The sequence below is a fragment of the Atractosteus spatula genome, chromosome 9 (genome assembly GCF_055471065.1).
Source record: "Atractosteus spatula isolate fAtrSpa1 chromosome 9, fAtrSpa1.hap1, whole genome shotgun sequence".
In the NCBI taxonomy this organism is placed as follows: Eukaryota; Metazoa; Chordata; class Actinopteri; order Semionotiformes; family Lepisosteidae; genus Atractosteus; species Atractosteus spatula.
This window is the reverse complement of record NC_142714.1, coordinates 48,702,976-48,729,585: the sequence shown is the minus strand read 5'-3', so window position 1 is coordinate 48,729,585 and position 26,610 is coordinate 48,702,976. Positions and strand designations below refer to the sequence as shown.

The 26,610-nt window shown below is 53.0% G+C and overlaps 2 protein-coding genes across 4 annotated transcripts; one reads left to right on the top strand and one right to left on the bottom strand.

Annotated features, from left to right (window-relative positions):
- Positions 1–100: 100 nt before the first annotated feature.
- Positions 101–5,501, top strand: rbmx2 (RNA binding motif protein X-linked 2). Its single transcript, XM_088925127.1, has 6 exons — positions 101–166; positions 1,490–1,605; positions 2,233–2,284; positions 2,449–2,578; positions 2,992–3,175; positions 3,493–5,501. Exons 1-6 carry the CDS (start codon positions 159–161, stop codon positions 4,053–4,055), a joined length of 1,053 nt encoding a protein of 350 aa, XP_088781253.1. The 5' UTR covers positions 101–158; the 3' UTR covers positions 4,056–5,501.
- siah2l (seven in absentia homolog 2 (Drosophila)-like) lies at positions 5,259–26,548 on the bottom strand. 3 transcript variants are annotated; one of them, XR_016091552.1, is made up of 3 exons: positions 26,058–26,548; positions 6,985–12,209; positions 5,259–6,871 (listed from the first exon to the last, which is right to left on the bottom strand). XR_016091552.1 is itself a non-coding variant. In XM_088925128.1 (2 exons), the coding sequence occupies exons 1-2, from the start codon at positions 26,511–26,513 to the stop codon at positions 11,658–11,660; spliced, it is 1,008 nt and encodes a 335-aa protein (XP_088781254.1). In that variant the 5' UTR covers positions 26,514–26,548; the 3' UTR covers positions 5,259–11,657. The 3 variants fall into 3 exon arrangements, 1 of the variants encoding a protein (XP_088781254.1); XR_016091551.1 differs by having other exon boundaries at positions 5,259–7,087; positions 9,252–12,209; XM_088925128.1 differs by having other exon boundaries at positions 5,259–12,209.
- Between the last annotated feature and the right edge of the window lie 62 nt (positions 26,549–26,610).

Below are 26,610 nucleotides of genomic sequence, written 5' to 3'. Positions count from 1 at the left end.
TGCAATTTAAGATACATTTTTATTATAAAAATGACTTGTTCCCTCAAAGGACACTCTCCACTCGCAAGCTAGATATTTTTGTCACATGATCCAGTGACAACCCGGAAGCGGAAGCTGGAGAAAGGGGTCATCCGGATATCGTGGGAGTGAATTCGTTCATGATGAAGTGAGTATCAAGCCTTCTAACAGTTTTTCCTATTTTTCTAAACTATTGCTTTCAATTTAAAATGAACCTTTTGCTGTTTTTAATTGTATAGTGGCGAACGGGTGATGTTATGTAAATTAAAAATGACAAAACTATAGACCAAGTTTAGCTGCCGGTATTGAAAGAAAAGCTTATTTTTATTACGTGACCAAAACTCACAGCCGCAACACCGACCTCATTCTGTGATACTGTCCTTATCGGCTTTCTCCAGCTAACAGACTGTTTTTGGATTTTAAGAAATAGTTCATCATGTAATTAGCTACTATCTAGCTCTATGTTATGTTTTGATTTTGGCAGCGACTTTGAGGTTCCAAATTGGGGTAATTCAGTTAGCATTTGTTTTGCATTGTTTGCGTTTTTACATTTTTTTTTAATCTTGTATAAACTCAACCGAGTGTTTTCGCTTCTCTTTAATCGTGGTTGAATTTATACAAGCAACGCAGTAAATGCAGTTAGGTACCACCTTGTGGTGAGAAGTGGAATTGCTTACAGCAAATTGTGTAGGATTTTACTCGTTGAAAAATGGAAAATCACCTCTAATTCTACAGAACCGTCACCCTCTTAATAACACAGTCTATGAGTCACTCTTGCTTATTATCATTTATTATAATAATATTTTATTATAATAATTTCTTACATTTATTTAGCATTTTCTGGACACTCCACTCAAAGCACTTTACAGGTAATGAATGGGGACTCTTCTCCACCACCAGTGTGCAGCCCCACCTGGATGATGCACCAGTACACTCCCCACACACCAGCTCTCAGTGGGGAGGAGAGCAGAGTGATGAAGCCAGTCCAGAGATGGGGATTATTAGGAGGCCATGATTGGTAAAGGCCAGGGGGAAACTTGGCCAGGACACTGGGGTAACACCCCTACTCTTTTCGAGAAACAAGACCATGGAGAATCAGGATCTCAGTTTAACGTCTCATCCGAATCACATTGAACTGTCCCCAGTAACCCAAATGAAAATTTGTTAACCTTTCCTTACTACAACACAGAACACGTAGGCCCGAATTAAATCAAATCTTTGACTGACTCGGATCTGCTTAATTGGATCACAGTTAAACTGTCCGAAGCCTGTCTTTGGACACTGATGGTGATATCAGGTGACCCAGTCCCCCTGAAGTAGGGCTTTGCATAAGCAGGGTTAGAAATCCCTCCTCTGCAGAAGAATGCATTCATGGCAGGTTGGCACATAAGGACAGAATTGTGAAGGGCTGCCCAGCCTTGCTGTGTGTGTATTGCAGTGGGAGTCAGTCTTTTTCTCTGTCTCTGCGCAGTCCTCTAACCAAGGTGAAGCTGATCAATGAGCTGAACCAGAGGGAGGCGGAGCTGGGAGTGAAGGAGACAGTGTCCTGGCACTCGGAGTACAAGGACAGCGCCTGGATATTTATAGGTGAAGACAGACCTCCCTTTCTCTCCTCTGCATTGATCGCTGTTTATAAACTCGCATTATATAGTGACTGATGAGAAAGAAATACATTTGCAGTGGTGGAAGGGCAGATCAAATGCTCACACTGCTTAGGGCAATGGCTTTAAAGTTGGATCACTCCTTTATTGTGCGTCCTTATTGCTGGACATTTTTAGTGAGGCCCTGGACTCCTGACTGGAAGGACTGGAAGAATCCCAGATGGGGGCACTACTACTGTACCCCTAAGTAAGACAGTTTATCCAGATTGTTCCAGCAAACCAAGCTGCACAAATGGGTACCAAAACCTGTATGTACAGGTTAACCTCTGTACTACTCCACCGCAGGAGTGACAGGTGATGGATAAAAATCCAAAAAGAACCTGGAAATAATAAGTATAAGTAGGCCAACAGATCAATTAGTTGATTCAGTTAAGTTATTAAGATTTCTTCTGGAAAAAACCCCAGGAGGCCCCTGTTTATTTGTCCAAGAGTGGGTGACTCACTTATCTGTGTTTTCATATTCTTCCAAAGTTAGTGATTCCTGCTGGATTTGCTGTTATCTGTCAACCATGTGTGGGTGGCTGTTTTGACCTGTGTGTGCGGTTTCTGGCAGGTGGCTTTCCATATGAGCTAACGGAAGGAGACGTCATCTGCGTTTTCTCACAGTGAGTGTCTGATATTATACGTGTTTTCACCACCTCAGACCACGGTTTTCAAACCCATGTGCTCAATGTTAATGCCCTGTTCATATTCCTTTCCACCAGTGACATGTCTCTCTCTCTCTCTCTCTCTCTCTCTCTCTCTCTCTCTCTCTCTCTCTCTCTCTCAGGTATGGAGAGATTGCCAATATCAATCTGGTGCGGGATAATAAGACTGGGAAATCGAAGGGCTTCTGCTTTATCTGCTATGAGGATCAGAGGAGCACCATCCTAGCTGTGGATAATTTCAATGGGATTAAGGTAAAGGCAAGGTGTTCAAATGACCAATTCTGCACAACCCGGTGACTCGGCCATCCTCTGTACAGTGTCCTGGGGGATAAAATACAGAAGACCTGACAAATCTTGAACCCTAATCTAGTGACCCCTTTAGTATTAGTTCAATTAGTAAATTAGTGTGATTAGAACAAGATTTCTTTCACTTATGTAATTTAGACTGTGCTTGCAAATAAACCACAGAAAGCTCGAGCTCTGCAAGGCAAGGTTTGGTTTTATTATTATTATTATTATTATTATCATCATCATCATAAAATGCAGATAAAGCCCAAACGCCTCCCCATTTGCGGTCCTGGAATGGCAGAGCGATTGCTGCTGGTGCGAGTTTGTTCAGAGCTCTGAGCTCCTCCTCCTCCTCCTCCTCTTCCTCTCTCCTGCAGCTCAAGGGGCGGACCATCCGCGTGGACCACGTGAAGAACTACCGCCCGCCCAAAGACTCGGAGGACATTGATGACGTGACCAAGCGCCTCAGGGAGGAGGGCTGCGCCCCCAGGATGCCTTCTCCTTCTTCCCCGGAGTCCGAGGAAGAGGAGTACACCGTGACTGTGAAGAAACAGAAGAAAGGTGAGCAGGAAGGCTTTCTGCCTGTGAGGAGCACACCAGGGCCAGGAAGGAGTCCTGAAGAGAGGGGGGCCTGTCCTGGACGAAGCCTAGTTATGTGCTCTAAAAGTAATCTATGGAAAAGCAACGGCTCAAAAATTTGGCTTTTAAACAGGGGGACAACAGCCCTTTGTTTCATTAAGAATGGTCCCGTTTTCTGCAGTGCATCCTGGTCCGAGGTCACTGTATCTGTTCAGTGTGCCAACAGCGCACACCCCATCACTTGTGTGAGTGGAAGCTGACGCAGTGCTGGCTTGTTTCTCTCCATCCCCGCTTTGCAGAAAAGAAGAAGAAGAAGAAAGAGAAGAAGGAAAAGAAGAAAGTTAAGGAAGAGAGGCGTCATGCCCGCAGCTCCAGTGCCCAGACCCCTCCTCCAGCCCCGCTGATGTCAGCGAGGGTGAAAAGAGAGGAGGAGGACCCCGGCTATGAAAAATACAGCCACCAGGAGGCGCCGGAGGACAGGCCCAGAGAAGAAGGGAGAAGGACCAGGCCGGACAGGGACCACCGAGAGGACGTGGGGCTCTACGGAGACCACGCGGGGGGCGCGGGCAGGGAGAGGTGGGACGAGGGCCGAGCAGGAGGCCGAGAGAGGGAGGGCAACCCCAGGCCCGCCCGGGACGAGGAGAGGGACGGCGAGGCGTGGAGGAGAGGCAGGCACGACGACGGCACCGCGAGGGAACGGGTGAGAGACCGAGACCGAGACAGGGAGAGGGACAGGAGGGACCACAGGCAGTGGAAATCTGACGGACACAGCAGGGACCGGTCGGAGACTGCGGACAGAGAGAGGGACAGGCCGGACAGAGGCAGGGAGCACAGCAGGGACGCTGAACACAGGAGGAAGTGAGGCCCACAGCCCGTGGGACCTGGGCTGCAGTTCGCGAAACACGCAACCCAGCAAGGACGGATGTTTCACAGTATTTGGACTTGGGAACCGTGCTCTTTGTGTCCCGTTCATCGTCTGTTCAGAGCCTCGGATTCAAAGGTCATTCCCAGGGGATATATTGTACCACAGCAGGCTGGGCACCCTGGGCGCTGCAGCACTGTAACCCGCCAGACTTTCTCTGGTTTAACTGCCCCATGGATGGATGGTGAAGTGCTGGCGACGGCTCCTTAATGCCAGCCAGTGCCATCCTGGACTTGACTGCAGACCCAGGCTTTCTGGGTCTTGTTCCACCATCCTCTGTTAATGATTTGGTCTGAATTTTATTTTCGTAGCATAACCTGTCTAAAGTGATCATAGTTTCCAGGCTTGTGGCCACTGAGGAATTAGTTATACAAGAAAACCTCTGTCCTGTATCTATCTGGACTACAAGAGTAACGCACTGGCTGTTAGTGATCTTGAGAGGCACAGGAGTGTATATTTCCCATTTCTTGATTCACGGCGAGTCTCTGCTTTTACTATAAAAAAAAAGGTTACCACCTACACAATCGGGCTTCATCTATATCTGTGTGTCTGCAATAAAATATTCACATAGGTGTCCACAGCGACATTTTGTTTCCCAATTTACCAATTAAAAAAATAACTCCCATAAGTGGTGGTCTGAGAGGAATTTTGAAATTAAAATCTAAAAAAATTAATTGGAATAAAAACACGAGGTGCCATCTTAAAATGAACAAAATAAACTGGAGCCTTTTTTTTAAATAAGTACACCATTGTACTACTGACTCGGGACAAACTGGGCTGGTCTGAAACGTCTTTTAAGCACCCAAGGAATGGGAACCTATGGAAAAGAATGACTATGCCTGTTCAACTGTAGGAGTAACAGTTTTATCATTTGGATTTGCTAGTTTCACATTGCATATGTGCCCAATTTGAATACGACAGGATTAAGATCAGCTTTAGGGCAGTCATACTGCCCAAGGAGAATGAGGTCACGCACACTATTCTGAAAAACCCACTGATCACAGCCAAACAGTCCCTGTTCTGCAGGACAAAGTCAGTGTGTTCGTGCAGCTCAGTGCAGGACTGAGTCAGAGATTACTGCTACAGGCTACTTTGTGTGGCAGTGAATTAAACTGAACACAGAAATCGATTTCTGAGACTTAACACATGTAAATATTATTTTTAATGGATTTCTGAATGATACAGAGTAAGAAAAAAAATCTATTAAGTAGTACAGGACAGTATTTCAGTATTTCTCTTAGAGCTTTTCAAAATAAGTGGTCACTTTGGAAAGAAAAAAGCACTGCTGAACAGCTACTTTTAACATTACACAGTTCCAACAGAATAATGTAATATAATAAACAGCCAGCAAACCATGTAAAGAATAAAGATACTTGTAATTTAAAATATACAGAGTACAAAGAGAATCATCTTTACAGTACAAACATTAACACCTGCTCAACAGGATTCCACAGTACCTCCCTTCACTAATGTAACACTACCTTCAAACTCACAGCAATACTGTCATTGTGGAGAAGAAAAAAAAACAGTAAAAAGGCATACAACAGCTTTTTGTGTTGGTCTCATCTAAAAAAAAACAAATCTAAACGGGGGGGAGGGGAGTTGAGTCGGCACTTGTACAGTAGCTCATTTCAGCACACAGGAATATGGAATTACTCTTCAACGGTGTGAATATCTTTTTTAAGAAAACAAAATCAAAACAAGACTTGCAAAATCACTTGCACACTTAGGAATTTCCTTTCTGCTGGCTGGAGTTGCACAGGGACTTGTCAGGATCAATGATGCAATAAGCACATTGACCAGGTTTCCAACTGCATGAAAAAAAACCCAGCTGATGTGAAGTCCTATAGCCACACACATACGTGTGGTCATCCGGGCGACTGGGGGGAAAAAAACTGAGCCGTCTTCCGTACAGCTGCTGCCAGTCACACCAGGTTCACCACCCCAGTACGCAAGGGGTTGGGACTGCAGTTGTTAAGGTAGAAGTCAGGAGGTCCTGAATTCCACCCCCTTTAAAATGAAAAGTTAGACTTCGAAAGGACCTTAAAAAAAAAAGTGACATCCCTTTTCCATCCAAAAACATGGCTGCTACAATGCAACTCCTCTTAAAAAACCTAGAATTCTACATGGCTGGAAAAAAAAACTACTTTTTTATGCTTGAATGATGAAGATCTGCCTTGAAATGGATCTTCTTTTTGTCAAATGGCTTTGCGAGAGCTGAAATTTGGCTTCTTCGTTACGTTTTTGCTTTCGACTACTTGGTACACAACCTCTCAGTATGCACAAAGGAAACAGAAAATGCCACTTTCTGCACATCTACATGCCAGAATGGAGAAAACTGGAGATGAAGAAGGAATGCAAGTTTTAGGGGAAAAAAAGGGGGGGGGGCTGATTTAAATTTGAATGATCTATGCGAATTCTAAAGCAGAGTGTTGATGGTGAATAACTGATCCACAGATCCGATCCAGCTGCTTCTTGAGACAGGCCAGTATCTTCAGTTCAATGACAGGGTTGAGTAGCTTGTCCCCACAGTCCTGCAACTCTTAATACACAAAGCAGTCTCTGAAGCAAGGTGCCCATCCCTGTTGTTGAAGCCGATGCCCCCAGCACCCTTCAGGAAGCAGCGGGGATGAGATTCTCCAATCAGGAAAGGAGGCACGTCTTTACACGAAGAGTTGTGGGAGTGTGGAACAGGTGACTGCCATGTTGTTGGACTTTTGAAAGAATTGGTTGCATGGGACCCTTGGATTAATTAGCTAGGGAAAAAAAAACAAGCTATATGGGCCAAGAAGCCTAGTTGGTTATCATGCTCTTGTGACCTAAAGCCAAGAAAGACTGTAATCTGAACTGTACGTGTTTTTCACCACACCTTCAGCCCAATACAGAAACATAAAGCCCTCCTTGTTCAACCCCTGCTGTTCTTGAGCACAGTCTGTCTGACGTCAGAGTGGCAGGGGGCATGGTACTGGATGCTATGGGGAGAAATAAGAATAAAGACTGTCCTGTTACAAATCAATAAATAACATTAAAATTAAAAGTTACAGAAGTAGGAAAAATCTCGAGACATTTAAATGTAGCAATAGAACATTATTGCCAAAATAATCATCTTTATTGTCCTTGGATAATTAAAAGGTACAGCGAACCCGTTCTTAAGCTTATCATAAAAGTTATAGAAAAGTTGTATCACTTCTTGCAGTCATAGAAGATGCTTCTTTCTCTCTCAATCTACACAAGGCTTTTGAAATCGATATCCCTGACGGACGCGAACCGGAAATGAAAAAGGTCTCTCTCTGGCGGGACCCATTCTCATTTTTCTTTCCGGTCCAAAAATAACGTTCAAGTGAAAAGATCCGTGACAGTGCGGGGCCTCGGGGCGGCACCCCGAGCTGTCGCGTGGCGTGAGAGGAGTGCCCGATTGAGACGCGCGCTCCGGTGAGAGCGAGGGCGCGCGCGGACACCGCAGGCGAACCGGCCGTGCCGCGCGTGGAACCGAAGGCCCGCGCGTGACCGGCCTCGCAGGAAACCGAGGGCGGGGGGGGGGGAGACTCTCCAGACAACCCCTCTCCCCGCCAGACCGTCTTCTTTTTTTTTTGGCGTTATTTCAGGGGAGGCTGTTTCAAGCCCTTGGTGTTGCACAGGGAAGCGCGTCTGAGCGAAACGGGGGGGAGAGAGGAAGAAAACCAAACTTTTTTAAAAAAAATAAAAATCGCTGTGCACGTGCGTTGCAGAGCAGCCTCGCGGAAGTCTCCTCTGTGGACAGCCCGTGAGCACAAGCACAGCCCCCCCCCCACACACACAGCTGGCATTGCACTGCGGCGTTAGGATTAAACACTACATCTGAAGAAGGGCAGAGCTTAAACCAGCAAATCCAGCAAATGATGACCAGTAAACCCCGCAGGACTGCCCTTCAGACACCCGGGGATGCAGGACTCCCAGGCCCGACCCCAGGGGCTCCGTCTCGAAACTGCGGGATTCTCTGTCGCAGGTCCACCCGCGCAGCGCTCGGCTAACGAACAGCCCGCACAGCCGGGACCACCGCCCTCTGCACGGGCACTGGTCTGTCTACACCGACCCACAGGCAGGGGGAAAAAAAACCTGCCTTCATAGGACTGGAAAGACTTGTAATTACAACCGGCTAACGCTCACGCTGTTTTCCCCACACAGTGAAGAAACAGTCAGTGAAGACTCATATTTCCAACACCGCAACGGGAAAAAAAATAAAAACTTGACAAGTTTAACAAACTGACCCATCCAGTTTTGGGCAGAGGTATTTTTTTTTGTGGGGGTAGTAGTGGGATCTTATAAATCAGGCAAGATTCGGCGAGGCTCAGCGGTATAGCAGTAGACATGCTCTCAGTTCTGTGGTTTCCTAGCAGAGCTCCTGTGAAGCAGAGTCGGCGATGCTGTTTACACTGGGTACCAGCCTGCACAGCCATCAGATCCGCCACTGCAACTGTGTGCAGACTGAACTATTTCTATCGCGCTGGGTGTGGGGAACCTCTTCTTAGAAAGTATTAGAAGGTGAGGGTGAGGTTAACCCACAGGGGCTGCCAGGGTAGCTTATGTCATTATTGAGAGATCGGTCTCCTCCCCTGAAGGCGAGGTACAGAGTTCTCTGTGGCTGAAGGAACGGAGTCGTGCTCCAGCTCCTTATCGTTTCTCTTTTGTAATACTCCTCCCTCCTCCAAATCGTTTTGTTTTTCATTTTTATTCGCTTTCGTCAGTGGCTCCTGTGCGGACTCCCGGCCCCCCGGTCAGAGCTGCCCCAGACTCTCTCTTCAGACAGCGACCTGGGCCGGCCTAGCCAAGCGCCTCGGACCACGCCACCCGACTCTGAAGCCGGGTTTTAGTCACAGACTGTGCTGTTACAGCGAAGAGTTCGGGGGACCCCGGTAAGGAGGCCCCCCCGAGATCACGAGGGGTCGACCCGACAGCCGGGAGAGCCCGACCCCGAGTGAGCGCAGCGCAGCGCACAGAATAGCAAATACTGTCTTACGATCTGCAGTCAACTTACTTTACATGAACAACCGCGTTTTCTATTACAATTTTTAAATATATAATAATCCAAGATTTACAGCTCTTTCAACCATTTACAAAACGAAAATAAACGGCAAGAAAACCAAACCGAGAAGGAACCTGGTCTTATAAGCGACTCGTATCCCAGGAACGGTCCTCACAGGTCCTGCCACAGGGGTCCTCAGTGCCCCTCGTCTCGATCCGCTCCATCACAGACACGGCCGTCGTTGGAGGTATAATCGCCTTACTTGCCCATGTCAGTTTCCTCCTTGCGGGTCTGTGTTAGTTTCCGGGAGGTGTGTTAGGTTCAGTAGTGGTGATGTGTTGCAGGCAGTCCTCCTGAGCACTGAGAGGTGACACCGCGGGTCAGGACCAAGATCCGACTCGAAGAGAGACCCGATCAGGAGATTTCAGACGGATGGCCTCCTGGGCACTGCGTCTCAGGCCCACAGCGGTGACGTCACCTCCGGCTACGCTGCCCACAGGTACAGTGCTCGGCTGGTGGATGCCAGCTCAGTACAAAAGTAAGGCTTAGCAGGTATCTGATCACAGGAGAGTGCAACAGAATGATAGGTCTCCCTGTTCTACTGCATCGCAGTCAGAGACTGGAGGCTGAAAATGTTTCAATTTAAAAAAATAATCTTTTTTTAAATCTTTTTTTTTTTTTTACTTTTGGTCCTTTACTTAGAACGGAGAAAAGAAAGGTAGAATTGAACAGCACAGGAAACCAAAAACAAAAAAATCATTCCCTCTCTGTAAGTTGGACACCTCTCCGAGCCAACCAGGAGAACGTGGAGAACTGCCGACGCTCCAGGCAGACGCGCAGGCTCGGGCTGTGGGTGAGCAGTGTTAGTGCGGGAGAAGGGAGAAGGGAGAAGGGAGACCCCCCCAGCGCCCCCTACTGTCAGCTCCTGGGAGCGGCCACGGCGCAGACAGAGGGCCCGTGCCACCATGCCTTACACGTCCCTGCCCGGCCCCATGAGCCGCTGGCGCTGCCGGCTGCTCGGGCACTTTGAGGACAAAGACAGGACACTGGGACACCATCAGGACTTAGCTGGAATGCAAATGCACCCCGAGAGCCCAACTCTTGATTTTTCTCTTAATTCTAGGTCACCTCCTCCTTAACTACCTGCCTGCTGAAGACCTGTTTATCCGCCCAGACCAGCGCCTGGTTACTGCTCTGTGCAGCTGACCGGAGCAGAGAACCTGCACAGGCAGCCCAGCCAGCCAGCAAGACCGGCGCGGGCGCTGCCTCCTGTACCCAGAGCGCGGAAGAGCACTACCTGTCGGTGGGCGTGACCCCCTCTCTGGTGTTTCTGCTCCCTGCGCAGGAAGGGGGGGGGGGGGCGATCTGGAGGTCACGAGTCTTGGAAAGCAAACGGGGGGGGCCCTCTGTCCTCTAGCCCTAACAGACAAGGTGAAACCAGATTAAGCATCTGCCGGATGAGAGGGATGAAAGACAGGGCATTAAAAACCGTGTGGAAAATACCGCTCTGGTCCACCAGAGCAAAGCAAATAAAAAAAAAAAAAAGCCTTGCGTGGCTCGGAAATTTTCTGAAATTTCTTTGAGAAATCTGAGGTAATGATCAATGCAGTTCTTTTGTGAGCAGCTTTTCTGCATGTTTCCGTCTATAACTACCCCCTACATACACACACCTTGCGTAAGCCTCCACTGTCCACAGGTTACACCTGCTCCTTCCCCTCAGTAACTGCATTAGCCATTCTGTTCACTTTAATGCACCGAAAAGCCAAAGGAGCAGAAAAGCTACAACTTGCACACGCCGCTGACTGCTCCTCCTCTGCCAGCTAGCCTGCAGTGCTGTCTGTAGAGTCAGCGGGGTCTTGTTTTCTGACATGCCAGCTCACGCGCCCTGCCAGGCTCCACATGGCGTGCCGCTGTCTCTCACGGCAACGCCGCCGCCGCCGCCGCCACACCGCGACCGGCTCCTGCCCGGTCCAGTCCGCGGCGGCCCAGACAGCGCCGCGTTAACAACGGGCTCCCTCGTCTTCGCATGCCGCGTTCAGTGCCCGCAGACGCCGTCTAGAAGCTGCGACTACACCTGCGAACGAATGGCGCAACGCTGGGAGGCTGCTCTCTGCCTGCGCGCACACCGGGGGGAACCCGGGCACAAGACGCCGCCCCCGGAGACCCGGGGAGGGCACCGGCGCGGGCGGGGATATACGCGCACGCCAACAGCGTTCCCTGCCTCTGCCCGGGCCGAACTGTGCACAAGCATGCACAAGCACGCCCCCACCCATCCAGGCAGTGCAGTTCGACCACGGCCAGACTAGCTGTCGCTGCTTCTGCTTCTATCGCATCCTGTTGTCAGGAGTCCAAACTCGCCAGGACGTGGAGATCTTGTTTTCCGGGACATGGGAAGAGACTGCGACGTCTGAAAAAGATACATCCTGTATATATTTCTCTTCCCCTCCCCTTTACAAAAGCGCCAAAAAGCAGTCCTTCCTCCCTCAGAGTCAGCCCTGAAGCACACGGGGTGGGGGGGGTGGGGTGGTGGGCGGGGGCGCTCAGCACATGGAGATGGTGACGTTGATGCCCAGGTTGCCGTTGTCGGCGAACAGGTGGGCGATGGAGGTGTCGAACACCAGGCAGTCGCTGTTCATGATGGCGGCCGCCACGCCGTCGTGGATGGAGCGGGGCGTGGCCTCCCAGGTGAGCCGGCGGCGGTTGCCGTTGAGCTCCAGGCGGTAGGCGAAGCTCTCGGCCTGCTTGCGCGTGCCGATGAGCAGCACGATGGCGAAGAACTGCTGGTGGCCCTCGTACTTCTCCTGCTTCTCCAGCACCAGCATGAAGTGGTGGCCGAAGCACGACTGCATCATGACCCAGTCCACCGCCCCCGGCAGGTTGATGTCCGTGGCCAGGAAGACGATGTCCTCCCCCTGCAGGGTGGTGATGCTCTTGTGGGCGTGCATCAGGTGGGGCATCACGGCCTCCAGCGAGCCCTGCCACTTGCAGGACGCCCCGGGGCAGGGACAGGTGTAGGGGCGGAACTCGCACACCTCCTCGTGCTCCGGCTTCTCGCTGTGGTGCAGGGACAGCAGGCATCCGGCAGAGGCGTACTGGGGAGAGGGGGGAGAAGACAAGAAGCGAGGTCAAAGTTCACAGCAGGCTTGCGGAGCTGCCTTCACGTGTCACCTGGTCACGGTCTAGCCGCGGCAAGAACGACAGATCCGCGACAGCTTGACGCGCGAGATTTGAGGGGACAGGCCTGTGCCAACTGCAAGACCAGGGGCCTCAGGGTCCTTTCCTGCAGGGCCTGGCGTCTTCTGCGTTTCGTTCCACCCACATATTTGGTTTAATAATGCAATTAACTGCATTACTCTCATTCCTCTAAACAGACTCCGAGGTGCTTTACCGGTAACTGTACCTTTAATGAAGATAACATCTTGTATTATAGACTGTAAAAGACCTTAAGAAAAATCCTACAAATGTCTAATTCGGAACATAATTAGGTTAATTAGCTGACATGCTCAAGCTGGTACAAAACCAGAAGAGGAGACCGGGAGTTTGAGCCAGAAGATGAATAAGATCATTAATATCAATATCCCAGACCAGAGGAAGACTCCTTGACTTATGGGGAATTCGGAGGTGATGTCAGAGGACGTTATACAAGCACCCTCTCCTTCAGAAGTTCACAGTACCTGTAGTTACCCTTGTGCACAAACTGTATGATGCTGTATAACAAAGCCAGAGTACTCATTATTCGAATTAGCCGAGTTCAACCTAGGAACAGTATAATGTGTATGAAGGGCACAAAACAGGGATGTATCTATCAGCCTAGCCCTGAGCATCATTCAGGGCCTGATGAAGATGCCTGAACTGCTGCACTGTGTCTGGAGGAGAAGCTGGGGGTGCATGGGGGCTCGGTGCACACACACAAACTCAGAGCTCAACGAGAGAAAAGGGAGGTATTGAGCTCCACTGGCATTAAGTAGATTGTGTATCGACTGCGTTTGGGACCAGCATAAACGAGGCTGCCTGCTCAGCATTTTGTCTGGGGGGGTCACATGGAGGTCACTAACGCCGGAGTGCCCAGAGAAATCCCACAAGATCTTCCTCCCAGCCAGAGACGATCAAGCGGGACGGCATAACCTTCCCTTCCACACGGGCTCGTGTGCACACACTCCTGCACTGTCAGTGCTGACTGGCTATCCTTCGGGAGCTCTCTTTGTCTACCCCAGCTAACGTCCCCCTAGGGGGCTGTTCTGTGACACCTCTCTTAATTATCTGTGCAACAACTGTTTAACCAGGGCGATCAATCACCATCGGCCTTCCCAATACTGCAGGTTACTCCCCGTCACGCAAGGTGCCCTACGAAACACAAAATGCAGTATCGTTCACAATACAAAAAAAAGTCTTTTTTTTCCTCAGTGCTATCATGAGGTCTGGACACAAGATGCGTCTTGGCACTACTATCGTTGTGTGCACAATTGCTCTTTATTTTAATTTCATCTTCTAAATTGTGGTGCACATATTTAAATCGGCATATGGTGGGGGGGGGGATCAGTGGGGTTCAATTCCAGACCTGGGGTGCTGTCTGCGTGGAGTTCGCATGTTCTCCTCAGGGATTTTCCTCCGGGTGCTCCGGTTTCCTCCCGTAGTCCTGAGACATACTGGTAGGTTAACGGGCATCTGGGAAGTCTCTCTGTCCTGCGATGGACTGGCATCCTGGGCAGGGTGTCCCCTGTCCTGTGCCTGTACTGTACTTTGTTCTTTGCATTGACCCGAATTCATAACAAAGGTAACAAACACGAGGAAGCCAGTAGTTAATTGATCTTAGAATCTCCTCCAGCCATTTCTTGAAAGAAGCAAGCGGACCCGTTTCGACAGTGTGGCTGGGTAGCTTGCTCCACACTCCCACAACCCTCTGTGTAAAGAAATGCCTCCTGTTCTCAGTTTTAAATGCTCTTCCACACAGTTTCCACCTGTGTCCTCTGATCACTTGATCTAGAAGCTGATCTGGTTGACAATGACATTGCCCTTGAGGATTTTTTAATACCTAAATCAGGTCCACTCATAGGCTTTTTTTGGTAAAGGCTAAAAAATAAATCCCCTCCGATCCAGATGACATCGGTCTGCAGGCTCTGTGCGCATTCAAGTCCAGTCACAGTGCTGGAAGCTCACAGTCTGTCACTGCGGCTCCTGGCAGGACAAAGACACGGCCCCAACACCAGCACACTGCATGACTGATGAAACACGGCCTCAACAGGGAACTAGACGCCAGGACACAGCATTTTTTAATGTGGCTTGTTTTAAATTTAAGACCATTCCATTTCCTGCTTTTTCCAAAGAATGATCAAGTAAAGAAAAAGCTCAAGAAAGAAAACCAGGATCAGTCTGATTACACCTTCATCGTGCTTCACATGTTACACACGCAGTTGATCTCTGACCCTGTCACCTCTCCATTTCCCAGTTTCTAAATCCTGAGGCATCCTACGTCATGACACTCCTCTTTTCCCCAAGCGAAGCGTACAGGGGGTTAATCACAATGAACCCCCCTACCCAGTTAGGTAAAGAGGGGGGAATGGGGCTAACCGAGCAGATGCCATGTGTATCTGCACACAGGAGGAGTCCGATCAGGACGAAGTGGATCCCTCTGTGGGTGCCGCAGGAGGAGGCGGGCTGGGAGAGAGCATATCGCCCGCCAGGTGACGAAGCGCTGTCCCTCAGGGGATGAGGGAAGCGCGTCTCTTCCAAAGGGACAGTCCAGCTTGACTGAGGCTACGAGTCTCTCTGGTAAGCAGCCGAGGTCCATGATACTCAAGCCCGGGGGGGGGGGATCGTACAGCACGCTCCTCTTGGGAAGAGCCGGAGGAAGCCGCTGACAGCGAGGGCAGCCCCCACTAGAGGGGCTACATCCTGCATCCTGCGATCATCCTCTAACCCCCCCCCCCCGACACAAATCTGCCCCCGGCGCCGCGACACTGTTGTGGGTTTCGTCCTCATTTCCTGATTAAAACCTCCTCCTGCCCGGACTAAGGCACAGAGTCTCCCTACAGTGCCAGAGTATTTCACAGCAGTGGAGATCACACGTTCTTAACAGCGCAGGAAATTAAACCGCAGCTTCGTCTGGTTGGCACTGTCACCCAATTCATACGCGAGGTGCAATGCTGGTCTGATAATGACACAGGAACCGCCAAAACGACCTCCCCGCGCGGGCAGCCGGAAGGCTGAATAAGCCTTTCAAGGTCCCCCAGAAAGATGGAGCCGGTCATTATCTGCTCTCGCGCACAAATGCCAGATCTCGCGCAGAAACAGCAGGGGCTTCGAGTTCCGTGGTTTCACGGTCAACCACCTCTTTAGTACGACTGCTTTTGAAGATCAAAGCAAAAAAAACGACAACAACAAAGCCTCAGATTTGTGACCGGACCGCATTGTGGATTTCAGCCCTCCGGCATCCCTCCTCTTCAAAGCTGCATCCCTGGAGATTCCCATGTAGGACCTCCAGCTCCCACTGGGAAGCGTGAGCAGAGGAATAATGCGGGCCCAAGGGGAGGGACACGGAGCTAATCCAATTTATTCATGTTTTCATGGAGTCAACTCATCCACGCGGCACGGTCTCTGCCAGCTGTGTCCTCCCTCCTCTTACTCCCAACAGTCACACAAGGCTTCCAAGAGAGGCGAGAGGGAGACTCACGACCCAGACACGGGAGATTTTATTTGCCTCCCACCCCACGTTTCACGCAGGTTTGGCGTTTGGCATTATTTCGTCATTAAGGTAAAGTGTGGGGACCGGGCCATGAGTCAGGCACACCCCCCTCATCCAGCAACAATACCGATGCTGTAGAAAACCCTGTCCCCCCCCCTCCCAGACACACCTGCCCGCACTGCGCGCCGGGCTGCCCGTCTCTCCCAGAGCTCCCTTTCCTCTACTGGCAATGCTTATTAAAAGGAGAGCAATAACTCCCCCAGCCATAAAAACTCCAAAACCATCCTGCGGCGTAGCAGAGTTTAATTAATGTCAGCGTCCGTCGGTGCGCGCAAGACAAACGGCACAGCCAAGCCTCTAAATCAAGAGCACAGAGGCTTCTCCGAGCGGCGTTCCCCGAGCCTTCCCCAGCTCCTTCCTTCCCCTGTCTTTTCCACACCTTCCCCCATCGCCATCACAGCCTCTATTCACAGTTAAAAACAAAATGGTAGGGTGAACATTTTTACAACCGCCCCGTCGGGGCTCTGCGCAGGGCCGAATCGGGACGCAACCGTGCAGCCCTTGTATTTTCCACCAGCACATTCGGCCGTCAACGCGCGGCGCCGAAGAGCAGGAGGGACGGAAACCGGCTCCAAGCAGATGGGTCACGAATGCCGAAGCTGCCCGGCACAAACGCACTTCCTCCATCTTCACAATCGCCTGCGATGCTGCTGTCACGGACGCGCACCGTTCTGCAGATTTTACACCCCTACGCCACGCAGCAAACTCGTCTGACGCTACGCTGCAGCTGCAGCAGCGAAGCCCCTCGACAGTCCAAACTTGAATCGCACTAAACCAGAAGAAGCTTCAGGACTATTGCAGGATCCCCGAGCAGTGGGGTAAGATATACAAGGAGGTGTGGAGTGCACACAGCTAAGTCACGTGGAAGAACTGCTGGATTCTGGACTCTGATGACCAGTTCTCCAGTTCAGAGCCCTGGACTGGAAGAGCTGTAGGTGCTGAAAGGTGCCTCTGTATGTGCGCGGAGCTTTTACGTACCAGCCCAAAGTGTGGAAAGGCTTCAAAAATGGCTTCCTTGAACCCTGATGTATCCTCACTGCCTGCGATTTCGAGTTATGTAGCCCTGCCGACTAACACCCGATTCCAAACAGAACCAGCTACCCCCTTCCTCAGTCATCCTCAGCCTGCGGCTCCACCTCGCCCGAGGAGAAAGCCACAGAAACGGTTACAAGGCGGCCCTGCCGAACTCCCGAGAAAGGCATCCCTGCAACGGAACACCTGAGACCACAGACGCCACCGCAGGGACCTTTGCGAGGGAAGTTTCTTGGACAGCGAGAACTCCCTACACTCCGCAAGCACGAGACGCCACACTCGGGCTCCCTCCCTCTCTCCTTGCCTCTTACCCTGTATCGTTTGCTGGCCGGGAGCATGCTGCACAATCTCACTGCTATATAATGTTCTTGGTTAAATAGTTAGACTTTTAATTCCTACACAGATGCTCCTGCACCCCGGACAGGCGCTGCAGGCAGCTGCCAGCAGGGCTTGAACAGGCTGAGCCGCGCAGTGGCCTGCCCTAATGCGGTGCGAGTCAAGACCCCGGCAGCTTCGATCGATTGCAATTTTGCTAAAAGCTTCCAGCGCGGAGCAGAAGCCAGCAGAGGCTTCCAGTAATTACGTTAAGGAGATGAAGCAACCAGGGGAGAACAACATTCCCTGTGGCCCCACGGGTATCAGTAAGGAGGCACACGAGCTCTGTCGCGCCCGGAGACGGGGAACACGCACCTCAGGGGGTGAGCCGAGCCCCGGGTATCGCAGCTCCTGGAGCGAGAGGGTGCCAGGCAGCCCACAGGGGAGAGCTCTGGGCAGGACCCCCCAAGGCACTGACAGGCACAGTCTCCCCCCTGCCGGCCTTTTCCGAGGATGCCGACATCATTAGCAGAGGAAGGCTCATCTGTCTCAACTCGCCCTCACTCCACAATCAAGTCGATAAATAGAGCCATTATTTCTAAACAGCAAGACACTGGACTGTTAAAATGCTGTGCCCGATCATGTCCGCTCCACCAATCTGCGGGGCGAACAGCGCTCCAGCTACACCGGAGATCACGTTACAGCCGAAACGTCTGGCCAACGCGCTGAAATGCACATGCAGCTCTTCCTCCCAGGCCAGCGCCCTCCCTCCCTGCCCCCTGACAGCAGGGCTGCAGTGGTTCGATGGTGGTGGTGTCGGTCAGTGGGACTCACCCGGGTCCATGGCAGGGGCGCGGCACGGCAGACCGGCCGGGGGGCGCACAGCCCCTCGCCCCGGCGTGGCCATCCCAGCAGGCAGCGCAGCCGCGACAGCTCCTGCAGCAGCGGCAGGCAGGCCGACGGGCACAGCATCGCGCCAGCGGGCGGCAGGGGCGCTCGCCGGCGGGGCTGGCACGCGGCGCGGGCGCAGGACATGCGATCCCGCCCGCCCCCCCCCGGAACGAACCGCAGATCGGCGCGCGGCCGCCGCAGGACCGCCTCGGCTGCAGAAGAACTTGCTTTCCAAGCACTAAGCGATTCCCCCACAGCGGCTGACGGGGGGCGAAATAATTCAATAGCAGTGAATCAGCACTCCGGAAACTTTGAAACGCGATGCCTCACTCTGAGCAAAGGATGTACGGCGAACAGTCCAGGGAGATCGGATTGCCCACTGCCCAGCTCCAGGGAGATCCAGTTGCCCACTGCCAGGCTCCAGCACTGGCACAATCACGCTGAACACTCGGGCGGGCCACTGATCTGTCCTGCAGATCTCTTCCAGAACAGGTGCTCCGTTTCAGAAACAAAGCATTTCCAAGTCCAGCGGGGTCCTACTGGGTACAACGCACACCGTGACCCAGCCGCTCAGTTCAGCTACAGGACCCGTCCTGATCCAGAGGACAGACCAGCCAGAAAACCTGCGTCCGGGACCCCAGACGAACAGCCAGTCCCTCCCCCTGGCTGACCGGGCAGCAGCCCCACGTTCTCGCCAGGGACGGGCACGGATCCGGCACTTCGGGCCAAGTGTGCGCCAGCAACCCTGACCTCGGCGCAAAAACTCAGACCTCCGCTGCAGGAGAGAAACCTCCCCCCACTGCTAGTAGTGAAATGGTGACGGGAATTACTTCCAATCACAGTATGCAAAAGAGTGCAATTTAAACACTCCACAAATCCACCTGCACTCGCACAGCTGGCCAACTACGCAGGCCGCACGGTCAGCAGGATGAAGCAGGCACCGAGTCACTCCGGGAGCTGGCCCATGTGCGGAACAATAAGGATCAAGACGACTTGCTGCGCTGCTCTCGCGGGCCGGCACGCGGCTTGTTTACATTCCAGCACCTCGTCCGCGGCAGGAGCCAGCCAGCCCTGCTCCGCGCCTCAGCCGCCGCGCAGACAGACAGCGAGCCAGCGGCCCCTCTCTCCGGTCCTGCCTGCCGCCCGCCGCCCGCTCTCATCACGGAAAGACTCTCCTCTCCGGGCTCCGGCGGCTGGAGCTGGTCCTCTCCTTGCCGCTACGCCGCAGCGCTGACAGACACAGTGTGAGGAGGAGAGAGAGAGAGAGAGGAGTGGGCTCCGTCAGCCAAGTGCACCTCCTCCAATCACACGCACGCACTCTTCTTTTTTATCCTCTCCTCCCTCGGCCCCCTCCTCCCCTGCCCAGGCCAGAAGAGCCGGAGCTGGAGGCGCGCTCTGCTCCTCCTCCGCTCGCCGGGAGCGCGGGTGCTAACCCACTAACCCCCCCTCCCTGCCATTTCGCGTCGGGTTCGTCTGGAACGCTCCCTTCAGGCGGTCAGAACTCCAGCGGCTCCCCTCCCGCTCGGAGCTGGCAGCGCTCGGATGCGCTGGAGCACAGGCCGCCAACGATTCCTGCTCGCTCCATCAGCCCACCCCCCTGCTCCCCGAAGCCCTGACCTCCTGCAATGGGATTCCGCAGGAGCACCTGTATCGGCTGCCAGAGCTGCTACAACCCCCCCGGAGAGACACAGCCACTGTGCAAAAGAGCCTGCAGGTTCAATCACGGCCACAGAGGCATTACAGATGGGATGGGAGGCTACATCGCTACAAAACAACCCCCCTACCCCACCCACACACACACTTTTCCTCCTCCCCCCCTCCCTGCACACTCACTTCCACGCCGACGAGCAGCCCAGCCTGCCGCCTCCCCACAGTTTAAATGACCGCCTATTTATAGCTGCCGCAGTGAGTGACAGTGTAATCAGGAGGGGTTATAATTAGGGTGCTGTGAGAAGAAGCAGGCGAGGCCTCTGGAGTCACAGGAGCCGCGGCCTCGTGCCAGGAGGAGGAGGCGAGAGCGGAGGAAGACGCAGGCGAGTGGCGATGCCCGCCGAAGGAGATGACAAATCCATTCACAGCGCTTTCAGCGCCACGCTGAGTTCACACCTGTTTGGGTTTTTTTTACAACATGTAGCCGCATCGTATCAGATGCTGCAAGCCTTCCAAGAGGCTCACTGGAGACTCCTTAAACGGGCCATTAAAACCCTTCCTTTTGATTCGGTTCCCCTTGCTCGCAGGGGAGGCAGCAGATGCAGCTTGGTGTAAAATGCTCGGTGAAAACGCCCCCCCAAGATGTCCGTCTGCTCCCGCCTGCCTGAAGCGTGCAAGCTTCGATTACTGCCCGATAATTAATGGAACAGGTGCGTGCTAAATAGCATCCCGCCAGGAGACGGTGCCCAGCTGCCCAACATCTTTATCCTGGCCATTCCTCTGCTGGCAGGGCGGATCAGGAGTACGGTACAGAAGAAATACAGGGGCATCCCCGCTCGGCAGCCAGACCTCCTCGATATCCCAGGAGCCGAGCACAGCCGGCCCAGGTCCGCAGTGGGGGCGCAGGCCTGCTGTAAGTGGACCAGGACGCTCAAGCCAGTGCCCCAGTATGGAAACTGCACTGTAAGAAGTATCACGCCCTGGATAAGATGTTAAACCGCTTGCGTGATCCGGTTCTTAAGATCAGGGCTGTTAACCCTGGCTTAATTCCTCTGCGGCTGCAACACGGGGAGGAAGGACTGGGCTCCTTCCTCTGTGTGATGTGCTGTGGGATCCTTTGTGATAAACAGAGCCAAGACAAATGCGCCTTACTGTATTGATCATTAATAAGCACAGGATTGCATGCCACTGTATGTTTGCACCAGCAGCAGCAACACAAAAATGACAATTCCATACAACTGAGAAGCTCTCGTTAACCTGAATCACCAAGAGACAAACCCGACTGTCCCATTTAATTTACCTCAATAAGCCCCGGCTGTATCGTTCATCGACGACTGGGATATCAGTTGCTCTCTGTTAAGCCTCTCTAATTTGTCGGTGACCGACACCAAACGGATAGATTAGATCCGGGATCGAGCAGCTATGGCCAGGCTGTGCTGTAACTGCCTCCTTTAGGAGCCACAGACGCGTCCAGGACTGGCGCCCCCTCCTAAGCTCGTCACACAGCCCCCCCCCCCCGCGCTGCTCTCGCTCACCCAGCTCTACAGCCCTCGTCTGGGGGGTGGGATGGATGGCGGGCAGGCAGCCACGCTCTCCCCGCAGAAGACGATCCGGGAGGCATGACAGGAATATGTTACCAGCCGGGACGCGTGAGCCTGATGAGATTTTCGGGTTGGCGGAGTGTGAAACGCAGAGAGAGGCGGGTTTAATGAGCCAGCGAGAGACCGGGGAGGGCAGCACAGCGGCGGGCCCCAGCCGAGCCGCCGATGCCCGCCGCGTGAGCGACCGGCGCTCGACGCCAGAGCCCTACTGCAACGGACGGGACCAGTCACCTCCCGCCCCCCGGGACGGGCCAGCCTGTTGACCGTCCCGCCGCGCGATGACATCAAAAGAGGAAAACGACGGCAAGCACACAAAGCGCCCCAGTTCCAGCAAGGCCCCTGGGGTCCCGGGAAACGGACAGGCGCGTCTCATTTCTCGACGGCGTGTTTGTTTTGGCAGAATAAAGCTCGCTTCCCACCAACGCTCGCTTTGATCGAGCAATTATTCGTCAGAGACGCTCCGCGCGCTAACGATGACACGGGCTGTGGGCCGCTTTTGCCAGCGCTGAAGGTTTCAGGAGGTGCGTCAGGGAGGCAGAGAGAGAGAGAGAGAGAGAGAGAGAGAGAGCAAGATGGCGCCGGACACTCCGCCTGTGATTAAAGCCCCAGCTCCGATGACAGCGCTCAGGTGATCGGATCACAGGAGTGCCGCCCGCGCCGCGCCGCGCACGAGGACAGTCCTGCAGGAAATCTCCTGCCTGCAGAGCTGCGCTGCCCGAGCCCCAGCAGGCCGGGGAGAAAGCGCGGGTCACCCGCTGACACAGGCGCAGACCCCAATAATACCACCAGCGACTTCCATGACCTGTTAGCTTACGGAATCAATAATCAGAAGCAGAGGACCAGATGTGCGGCAGCAGGATTCTACAGGATAATCGTCACGGATATAGAAATGGTCGGGCTCGTTTACTGAAATGAAGTGGATACTCAATGATTTTTTTACTTTTAATTTTGTCCCCTCCCCCCCCCCGATACATTTAATGCACATTTACATTTATTACATTTTTAACTTAATCTGCACGGAGCTCTGAAAGGCCACAGCCAGCGAAGCCAGCTTCAGAGCCCGATCCCACAGAACCGGCTCCCTTGCACCCAGCTGTCCCGAGTTTTCACACCGAGGGCACTCTGTGCATCTGTGGCCCGACCTGGCCGTTTCCGTGACGACGGCCCGGACATTCCCATCGCCCTCCCCTGGACAGCACGGTCCAGCGCTGCCCGGACACCCGAGCCTGGTATGAACGCACACACAGGTCGGCGGGGGGTTGCTGGTTACCACGTCAGTGTGGTCTTTAATCCTTAATTTTCCACGGTTTATCCCGGCAGCAAAGCCGGATGTGTGCCAATGCTCTCTGCAGTGCCCTCGGGCCAGGTAAACAAAAGCTTTAACTCCGCAGCCAGGCAGCAGCGGCACACTCTCGCCGTGTGATTTTCTGTGGGGGTCGTGTACAGCGCGCGCACACACACACGCACGCACACACACACACAGCAGATTGTGCTCAGCCGGCGGGCACGGTCCCCTCACCCGCCAAATCAACTCATCTGTGAAATTAATTACGATCCCGCAACATCTGACGCTTCTGGAATACAACAGGAACTCGGAAAGATGAGGGAAAAAAAGCACCGCGCACAATCTGCAGAAACGGTCTTTTTAACAGCCTCTTCTGCCGCTGAGGCATGAAGTACTGCTGGTTTCTAATGAATTCTCCAGGTGGATGATAGGGAGGGGGGTAGGATGCAGAGCTCCGCTGTCCACCCACCGGCCCGGGGAAAAGAGACGGGCAAGAGGCCACACAGACTCCTCAGGGCGCGGACCGCTCGTTAAAACCCCCTGGCCTACGCGCCGGGCAATTACCGTCCGACCGCACCACACGGATCGAGAGAACGAAGACGTCGACGCCAGACAGCTCGAGGACATGTAGCTCTCGGGGCTCCCACTTCTTTTAATCAGTAACAAGAACGTTCTCAGCCCTTCTGCAGAGCCCAGAGGGACTGACCTGCATCCTGACCTTGCCAGGCAATACAACGTTGGAGGCACGCTATATCCATCTTACAATTCTAAGTGCTTTCAATTGCAAATACCTGCAAGGATATAAACAGCATTAAATCCAAGATACTATAATATCTTCAGCATGAGAATTCCTTTACCTTGACCCTGCTTAACACTTTCTACATTCAGTCTTTATGCAAGTTGAAGCAGTGCCTAGAAACTTGCTTTTTTGCCTAATGTCAGGCACACTGTCTGATGTATTCTGTGCACAATCCTGTAAAGTAAATGGCACTCTGCACATTGCACTTGATGTACCCTGTCAGAAATGTAAAGATCTACATTGTCTATAGCATTGTCTTGTCAGTGCCTTGTCTGTATTCGCCCCGCAGACCTGGAGAAATGATATCTCGCTCCTCTGTATACTTGTTTATGGCTGGAATGACAAACAAACTTGAACTTGAACTTTTATACCGAGGTTAGAGACGTGCTTCTTGAAGGCCACAGTTTGAGGCTGGTCTCTAGCTCAAACTGTCAACCAGTGCACTCATGGAAAGTGGCTAAGCTCCCAGTGCATCAGCAGAAAGCTCAGGTGGACTGACACCCAGAAAAGCACGACACCCTTGAGGCCTGGAGACGTGCTCGTTTGCTGCAGGATCTCTGCACGCAAACAGCTTGCAAATTCTCACACAAGCTCTGCAGCACAGTGTCCTGGGGGGTAACGTGCTGCCTTCCATGCCCCAATACTCCCTGAGGCTTGCTCTGATTCTCTGTGCCAAATACCAGAGTGCTCATTGGGGACAGCAGGCACAGACACCAGTCTGGAGACACCTGTTGCAGAGTTCAATGATGTCCACCTGTGAGGTCTGCCACACACACGGGAAATGAGGTCATTTCTATTTCCAGTCTATCTGCTCTACGAGAAGAGACACACTCCTGCTCAGCGCCGCACACGGTAGAATTATCAGAAACCTTGCTCACATGTCCATTCATTCCCCACATGTCCATCCCAGTACTGACCAGCCTCAGCTTCAGAATCACGTCCCAGGGCTGTCCACCCCAGTACTGACCAGCCTCAGCTTCAGAATCACGTCCAAGGGCTGTCCATCCCAGTACTGACCAGCCTCAGCTTCAGAATCACATCCCAGGGCTGTCCATCCCAGTACTGACCAGCCTCAGCTTCAGAATCACGTCCAAGGGCTGTCCATCCCAGTACTGACCAGCCTCAGCTTCAGAATCACGTCCCAGGGCTGTCCATCCCAGTACTGACCAGCCTCAGCTTCAGAATCACGTCCCAGAGCTGTCCATCCCAGTACTGACCAGCCTCAGCTTCAGAATCACATCCCAGGGCTGTCCATCCCAGTACTGACCAGCCTCAGCTTCAGAATCACGTCCAAGGGCTGTCCATCCCAGTACTGACCAGCCTCAGCTTCAGAATCACGTCCCAGGGCTGTACATCCCAGTACTGACCAGCCTCAGCTTCAGAATCACGTCCCAGAGCTGTCCTTGTCCTTTTCTACTAGCTTTCCCATGTCTTTTGGACCATGGGCCTTATTTCTGAAATTCTTTGAGTAAGCAGCCTCTTCCATATGAGCAGATGAGGGGGGGATAAATATATTATACACAAATTAAAATAAATCATTATAAAGTTGCACTTAGGTTCCAAGAAGCTGTACCTGAAGCCTTAACGTTTCTCACGCAGTTCAATACTGGAACACGGCCTTCAGTTGTAGTTTTACTCTATTTGGCTTCCAATCTCAACTGTTGTTGGACTTTTTTTTCCCATTTGGTTCTTTCGGATCAGCTACTTTCCAACGTTTTCCGGAATCCGTCGGTTTCAAAATCTGTTTTCCTCCAAGGAGATAAAGGGAAACAGTAAATGAAACTGCTGGAGGAATTTCAGGAAGAGGAACGTGTTTTAAAAGGGGGGGGGGGGGGGGGGGCAGATCCAGCTCCCGCAGAGCAACAGTTCGATCCGCTCCAGGTTTTCGAGGATGCCGGCGCGGAAATACATCCAAATTCAGCTTCTCTCTACACAAATTCACGTCCTCATAAATATCCTGCACCTCTTGTGGGGTTACACAGAATGTCTCAAATAGGTCTTTAACCCAATGAGATTTTTCAGAAGCTCATCAGCCTGCTGCGGAACGAAACTCTTCATTTCCCGTTTTTTTTTTTAAGCCACGGGTTCCACGCGTGTGAGTGCCAGAACACGGTGTTACCACGCAGGTCGCTTGGACGAAAGTTAACTTCCCCGATTTCTACCGCTTGACCTGGAAACCGCAAGACTGGAAAAGCACCGGGATAACAGGGATGCGCACACATACACACACACACAACGGGCGCATTGAGCCGGGAGTCAGCTGACTGTCAGACGGGTAAAAGCAGAAGTTTTAAACGCAAGACCGCCATCGCCCCCAACAAATACCAATAATATCGATTCCCTTGCAACTCCAGCACCCTGAGCCCAGGGCACCCGGCTGGTTAATGGTATTTCAGGATAAGTTAATTTACACACACCGCTCCCCAGCGACTGAGGGGCCAACACAAGGAGGAACATTTTTTCTCGGCGACGAAAGACGGGCGCATCCACGCACGGGAGACCCCAAGATTAGAAAGAAAACCAGGGCGATCCCGCAGAGCCGGCGGCTCAGAGCACAGCGCAGCCCGGTCGGCACAGCGGAGGACGAGGCGGACTCTGGCCCCTGTGAAGCGGGTCGCGGCTTACCTTGCAAGGGAAAGGGAGCGTCGAGGCCACCTTCTCCATGGCCAGGTTCCTGATGCTGGGCGTGAGAGGGCCGCGACAGGTCGGGCAGCAGCTCAGCTTCTGCCGGCACTGGTTGCAGACGAGGTGGCCGGCCTGGCACTGCAGGATCGGCGGCAGGACGTAGTCGAAACAGACGGGGCACTCGAACAGCGCCGTGAGCTCCGCCGCCTGGCCCGGCAAGGCAGCGGCTGGCAGCGCGGCGGCGGCGGCGGCGGCGGGGGCGGCGGAGCCCGACCCGGCCGCCGGCCCGGCCACTCCGGCGGCGGCGGCTGCGGCGGCGGCGGCCGCGGCAGCGGCGGCAGCAGCGGCGGCGGCGGCGGCGGCTGCAGCCCCGGCTGAGCCTCCGTGCTTGCCGCCTCCCGCTTTGCCAGCGCCGAGTCCTCCGCCCCCGCCGCCCGCTGAGGACGGACGGCTCATGGCGATCGATTCAGTTCTCCCCCGGTCTTCCAGTCGAAGCTCAAAGCCCGAATTCCCGTTTCGTAATCCAGATGAACGTCGCTTCCCTATTCCTTCC

Bases quoted from the DNA above. Each gene is read 5' to 3' on its own strand.
- siah2l (XM_088925128.1), bottom strand. From the start codon at position 26,513: ATGAGCCGTCCGTCCTCAGCGGGCGGCGGGGGCGGAGGACTCGGCGCT. The intron at 12,210-26,057 runs GTAAGCCGCGAC...CCCTCTCCCCAG, and splicing joins CGCTCCCTTTCCCTTGCAAG to TACGCCTCTGCCGGATGCCT.
- rbmx2 (XM_088925127.1), top strand. The intron at 2,285-2,448 runs GTGAGTGTCTGA...TCTCTCTCTCAG, and splicing joins GTCATCTGCGTTTTCTCACA to GTATGGAGAGATTGCCAATA. The intron at 2,579-2,991 runs GTAAAGGCAAGG...TCTCTCCTGCAG, and splicing joins ATAATTTCAATGGGATTAAG to CTCAAGGGGCGGACCATCCG.